Source organism: Erithacus rubecula, assembly GCF_903797595.1.
Source record: "Erithacus rubecula genome assembly, chromosome: 14".
Classification (NCBI taxonomy): domain Eukaryota; kingdom Metazoa; phylum Chordata; class Aves; order Passeriformes; family Muscicapidae; genus Erithacus; species Erithacus rubecula.
Window position 1 is genome coordinate 11,218,229 of NC_136666.1, and position 5,981 is coordinate 11,224,209.

Below are 5,981 nucleotides of genomic sequence, written 5' to 3' on the forward strand. Positions count from 1 at the left end.
ATCAAGATGCACTAATTTGTGCTCCTTATCACATAATGCCATGACTTTTACAGCAGTCAGCAGGGATGGGGCCCTGTTTCTGCACAGCAGCTGAAGGAAATGTCAAGTACAAAGACATGCACAGCTCCCTTGATACAAGTTAGCTGATCACATAAATGGGGAAACAGGGAACTCTGACCCTGTTAGAGCAGAATGTGGATAGTGGATTAACACTCCAGACTTCTAATTAATCACAGTCTCATCCTTCTGATTGCAGCTGAGTAGGCCATTCTTCTACCTTAAGCCCACAGCTGTCCAGTATTAGCACTTATCTGTCAGTCCAGCTCCTTGACCAGCTGCTGGCTAAGGAGACAATGTTGCAATCCTGAATGTCTCAAAAGTAGATTTCAGAAAAACTCAGAAACATCCTTACATGTGAACTATAGTTTTATTGTGTGAATACTTAAAAACCCCCATAAATCCTAAATTCTAAGAACTGAGTAACATTCTGCACTGTTTATGCTATTTTCCCATACAGAAAAAAGTACAGACCAGTACTGATCATAGGGTTTGTTTTTTTCCATAACATGCACAAGGTATTTCATACAAACTACAATAGCATTGAAGTTTTACAGCTTTACTGAAATGGGAATCCTAAAATTTATTATGCACACACCAAATTTATTTGAAGATGACACAGATTAATCTAAGTTTGATATTACTTCTCAGATAAAACTTATATATCACTGAACTGCTACAAGAAGATACATATTTAACTATTTTTTTATCCAACTTTTAGGCGATTTTTAAAGAGGAATACTGCAAATGCATTGGAGCCATTGTGCCAACAGACAATATGCCAACCCCGAAAAATATTTCAGTAATAGGATCTCTCTTCTCAGTTTTAAGGCATCTGAAATTCAAACCAAACTGAGCTTCTCACTGTCAAAAACCAAACTAAGAAATTCTCTCCACAGAAAGACACAGTATGTTATTTTCAAAAAGAGCTATCTTAAGGCAATGTGCCACTGCTACAGGCTGCATACTAACCACAGCTATCCTATCCTTCCCTCACCTGTTTTGGTTTCCAAAATGTAACACACAGAGAAATATCAGTGATGGAAGAAATAACATGCACAACACATGTTCAGTCAAAAGAAGGAGATAAAAATTTAATCTAAAATCTACAGACTCTAAATAAACTCCATATTAATGTGATTTTATTATTCATAAAAGGAGTTCCCTTTTTCATTTCACACTACAGAAAAACAGCACTGGGCTGTAACACTGGTTCTTCAGTCATCTATAAACGGTGGAAAAAATAAGAAAACTAAAAGCTAACAATTTGTTAGATAGCATCACTGTACTTTTAACCCACAAGAATATCAGTAGGGATGGTAGCGAGGCCCCGGGTTGTAGGAGTTGTAGCCATATTGTCCATAGTGGGATGAGTAGGATTGTCCTTGTCTGTGCTGCTGGTAGTTGTGACCCCAGCCTCTGTCTGGCCTCTGATTAGACCTGTAGTCACCCTGCCAGTTGTATCTGTCCCCTCGAAAATATCTGCCATCTTGAAACCTGCAATGAGAAGATACATCAAAGTCTGACATAAATTATAACAAGTCTAGAAAAATGAATTATAATGAACTCTACCTAACAGCACTGAGTCCTGGCATTAGAATATTCCCTAAAACACATGCTACTGCTAAAACACTGCTACCACAGCAGATTCCCACACTCAAGACCCTGTACCTTATCAGTGCTATGTAGCCATTGTTCAGTCTGAATTTTGTCTTTTCAGCCATCTCAATTCCTATCAATGCCTGAGCTGCCTCATAGTAATTTTGTTTGCAAATGGTGTGGTGCAAACAACACTTGCAAAAATTTCACTTTGTGACCATAGTGTGGGTGTAAGAGGTCATCAGTTCAAAGAGTCACAGAGCTTTTAAGAACACCTTAAACAATCACCTGTGTTTAATCTTTGATTCTATTTAACTTAATGACAAGCTTCTAAGGTGAGAAAAAGTTACAATGATAAGGCACAAATTCTATTTAGATATTTAGCTAAGGAGTTTTCCCAATTGTTGGCTGAACTGAGTTTAACTACTTTATATTAAAGGCTGATGTTAGTATTCCCAAATGTACTATATGCTGTAATTGTTGTTTTTCAGTCACTCAAAAATCTGTCCAAAATTCAGTAAAAAGCTGCAATTACATCTTAAAGAAATAATTCAAAGTATTTTGCTTTGGCAGATAACACTGTACTTGCCAGGCAGACTGGATGATTGATTTTACAGTCACTTCTACTGAATAAAAGAAATACAGGCTAATCTTAAAAAGTACAGCAAATATTTAGCTTACAAATGAAATGTTTTCTGGACAGCTAGTAACAGATAATCACACTAGTAGCTTGTTCCTTTGAACATCTTCCTGACAGTTATCATCCAACATAAGATAGGCTGCTTAGTTTTGCAGAAATCTTGTATTTTCCCTCTGGAAAAATGTTTCTGGCTGAGCAATGACAAACCCCAGAGCAATGGGTTCAGTGGTTCCAGCTTATTCTTTACTAAAAAGCAAATAATTTAGTACTTTTATACACAACACAAAACGCCAGTCAATACAGAGAAAATGTAAAACCTCATTACAGAAGACTGTATTTCTCTTAAACACAGTTACCTACAAAGTAATAATGAAATACTCCAATGAACAGCACAGACTGTTCTCTTCATACTTCTTCTGAAATCAATTATAATTTAACTGTGTTTGTGAAGTTACCACAATTAAACAGAAAAACCAGTACCGATCTCTGTTTCGCTGGTTGCCACCAGATCTGTTTCTCCATTCTTCAACTATGGGAGGAGGATCTGCAGGGCGTTTCAGATATTCTTGGTATTCTTCATCATCTGATGTGAATCGATGAGCAAACATCATTTCATAATTTGGGGGCATGTCAGCCAAGGAAGTCATTCTGAAAACTTTAAAGGTGAACACAACAAAAGTGGCTTTAGCAATGTGTGAAGACTCTCCTCGTCATAGCTACCAAAATCCATGTCGTGAAAATGAAGGACAAGGAAGTTAGATTAACACAGCTGTTGGGTTTTGGGAAGACATCACAGATGCCTCACAGGAAAAAGTGCTTCAGAACATGTTCTCTATCTACTCCTGATACTGACTTTTAACAGGAAAAGAGTTCCCATAATCAACTTCAAAAGTTTGCTAGAGGAGAATATCATGCAAAGCCTACAGATACACATAACCAGCAAGACAGGCAAAGTAAACACATTTATTCACAGTAACTTATGTGTTAATAGCTTCATTCAGGGAAAGGTGAGGACCTAAGAGGATGCTAAATTACCTCATAATATGCCTGTCTGATGAGACTTATGCTTAAGGGCTTAGTTTCCTTATTTTTGTATATATGCATTTGCCATTCAGATGTTGGTGTTATCTGGTACTGTCCATCAGCAAATATGGTCTTAATAGCAAATTTAAAGGCTAAGCCCACGGTCTTAACAAGCCCCACATAATTTACAGTATCTGGCTCTGGACTTCCAGAATAGGCTCTTCTGCTGTCTCCCAAAGACTTGCTGGCAGGACCCCGGGAGCTAAAATATACAAAATATACACCCTCAATGACCAAGTGTGGAGCCTCTGCCCGCTGTAGCTGTGAGCAGATAGGGAATCAGCACAGTGCCCTGCAGCCCAGCTCCCCTGGGGCAGACAGGGAATCAGCACAGTGCTCCTGCAGCCCAGCTCCCCTGGGGCAATCAGCACAGTGCTCCTGCAGCCCAGCTCCCCTGGGGCAATCAGCACAGTGCCCTGCAGCCCAACTCCCCTGGGGCAATCAGCACAGTGCCCTGCAGCCCAACTCCCCTGGAGCAATCAGCACGGTGCTCCTCAGCCCAGCTCCCCTGGGGCAATCAGCACAGTGCCCTGCAGCCCAGCTCCCCTGGAGCAATCAGCACAGTGCCCTGCAGCCCAGCTCCCCTGGAGCAATCAGCACAGTGCCCTGCAGCCCAGCTCCCCTGGAGCAATCAGCACAGTGCTCCTGCAGCCCAGCTCCCCTGGAGCAATCAGCACAGTGCTCCTGCAGCCCAGCTCCCCTGGAGCAATCAGCACAGTGCCCTGCAGCCCAGCTCCCCTGGGACAGACAGGGAATCAGCACAGTGCCCTGCAGCCCAGCTCCCCTGGGGCAATCAGCACAGTGCCCTGCAGCCCAGCTCCCCTGGAGCAATCAGCACAGTGCTCCTCAGCCCAGCTCCCCTGGGGCAATCAGCACAGTGCTCCTGCAGCCCAGCTCCCCTCAGCCATTGGTGTCTGCAGCCTCAGGAGCCCTGGGCAGCCCTCCCACCGCCGCTGCACACCTCTCTGAGGCAAATGTAGGAGTTATTCCTGCAGGATGCAGGAGTAACTCATCCTCCTTTCCTCTGCCCGCAGCTAACCTCGTTAGTTTTTTATTACGGGCTATCTCCAAGGAACTTCGCTTCTCAAGACTAAAGCAGCCGGGGTGAGGGCGGCGGGGGTAGCACTGCCCGGGGGACCCGCCGCTACAGCTTCTCCCGAGCAGCTGGAGGTGTTCCCCTCACAGTTTATCCTGTTAATACCACATTCACCCCGCGGGGCCCGTACCGGGGACACCCTGCAGCCAAGGCCGAGCAGAGAGCGCCGGAGCGGGCCGGCTCCCGCAGCAGGGCCCCGCCGGAGCGCCCTCCCCTCACAGCGGGCCCGACAGAGCGGAGAGAGCACGCGGGGGTCGCTCCCGCTCCCTCCTCCCTCACAGCCTCCCCGCCGCCCCTCGCCGCCCCTCACCGCGCCTCAGCCGCCGCAGCCGCCGCGATCCCGCCTCTTCCGGGCCGGGCCCCGCCGCTTCCCGCGCCGGGGCGGGACACGGGACACCGGGGAGGGACAGGAGACACACCGGGGAAGGACACGGGACACCGGGGAGGGACAGGAGACACCGGGGAGGGACAGGGAACACCGGGGAGGGACAGGAGACACCGGGGAGTGACAGGAGACACACCGGGGAGGGACAGGGAACACACCGGGGAGGGACAGGAGACACCGGGGAGGGACACGGGACACCGGGGCGGGCAGAGTGGAACCAGCGATTCCTTCCCACAGGTCAGGGTTGGATCCAAAGCGCGTTGGCAGCAGTAATATCGAGGCTGGTGTGGCTCTTTCCTTCGCTGCCACGCGAGTTTTAAGGAGGCGACACCTGAAATGTTTGGGTTTTAACCAAAAAGTGCAAATGAAAAAGGTGAAGTCAGCACGGCGTCTATCATGCCCTTTAAGTGTATTTCTGGTATAAAAAAGCTTTGGGATGTGTTGACTGCTACGTGAGGGAGGTAAGATGACGTGAAGCTTTTTGGCAGGCCAAATAACTCCGTGTAAACCAAAATGATTCTGTGCTGGCGCCGGCTCCAGCTGCACATCCACGGTCCCCCAGTGCTGTGGATAGCGGTCAGTCCTGCCACCCTGAGAACAGATGAAATTACGTGTGAGCCTCAGAACATCGGGCTGGTCACCTTTAACACGGGTGAGGTTGGACTGGAGGCATCGAGACCTTCCCGCAGCAGAAACGGTGTCGGTGTCCCTGGTCCCAACTTGCCTTGTTCCCGCTGCGCTGATGTATTTGCAGTGCTGACTAATTTCCACAACACTTAAGCCAATGATTTTTAAGCGGTCTCTTGTGCTGTTTATAAGAAATGTTTTTGTGTTTGGTTTTTTTTTTTATAGGACCCTTTCAGAAAGCAATGGTTTTTTTACAAGCTCCGCAAGAGATTCTATTGCTCGCAGGCACTAGCAAAGCAGAGACTAATAATCAGGTGGATCACTTGAAACAAAATACCCCGGCAACAGCAACAGCAGCATCCAACTCTCCAAAAACGAATAAGTGCTCTTTGTTTGATATAAACAGCAATAATTACAATCTGCTCTCCTGTGTGATCTACAGCAGGTGTGTATTGTCACTCGCAGAATTGGAAACGATGGCCTCAATCCAAATA

General features: G+C 46.2%; 1 protein-coding gene across 4 annotated transcripts; it reads right to left on the reverse strand.

Moving 5' to 3' along the window:
* Positions 1-1,125: 1,125 nt before the first annotated feature.
* Positions 1,126-4,858, reverse strand: RAMAC (RNA guanine-7 methyltransferase activating subunit). 4 transcript variants are annotated; one of them, XM_079317672.1, is made up of 3 exons: positions 4,786-4,858; positions 2,777-2,951; positions 1,126-1,554 (listed from the first exon to the last, which is right to left on the reverse strand). In XM_079317672.1, exons 2-3 carry the CDS (start codon positions 2,941-2,943, stop codon positions 1,365-1,367), a joined length of 357 nt encoding a protein of 118 aa, XP_079173798.1. In that variant the 5' UTR covers positions 2,944-2,951; positions 4,786-4,858; the 3' UTR covers positions 1,126-1,364. The 4 variants fall into 4 exon arrangements, with proteins under 4 accessions (XP_079173798.1, XP_079173799.1, XP_079173800.1 ...); XM_079317673.1 differs by lacking the exon at positions 4,786-4,858 and adding an exon at positions 4,606-4,757; XM_079317674.1 differs by lacking the exon at positions 4,786-4,858 and adding an exon at positions 4,419-4,560.
* Positions 4,859-5,981: the final 1,123 nt, after the last annotated feature.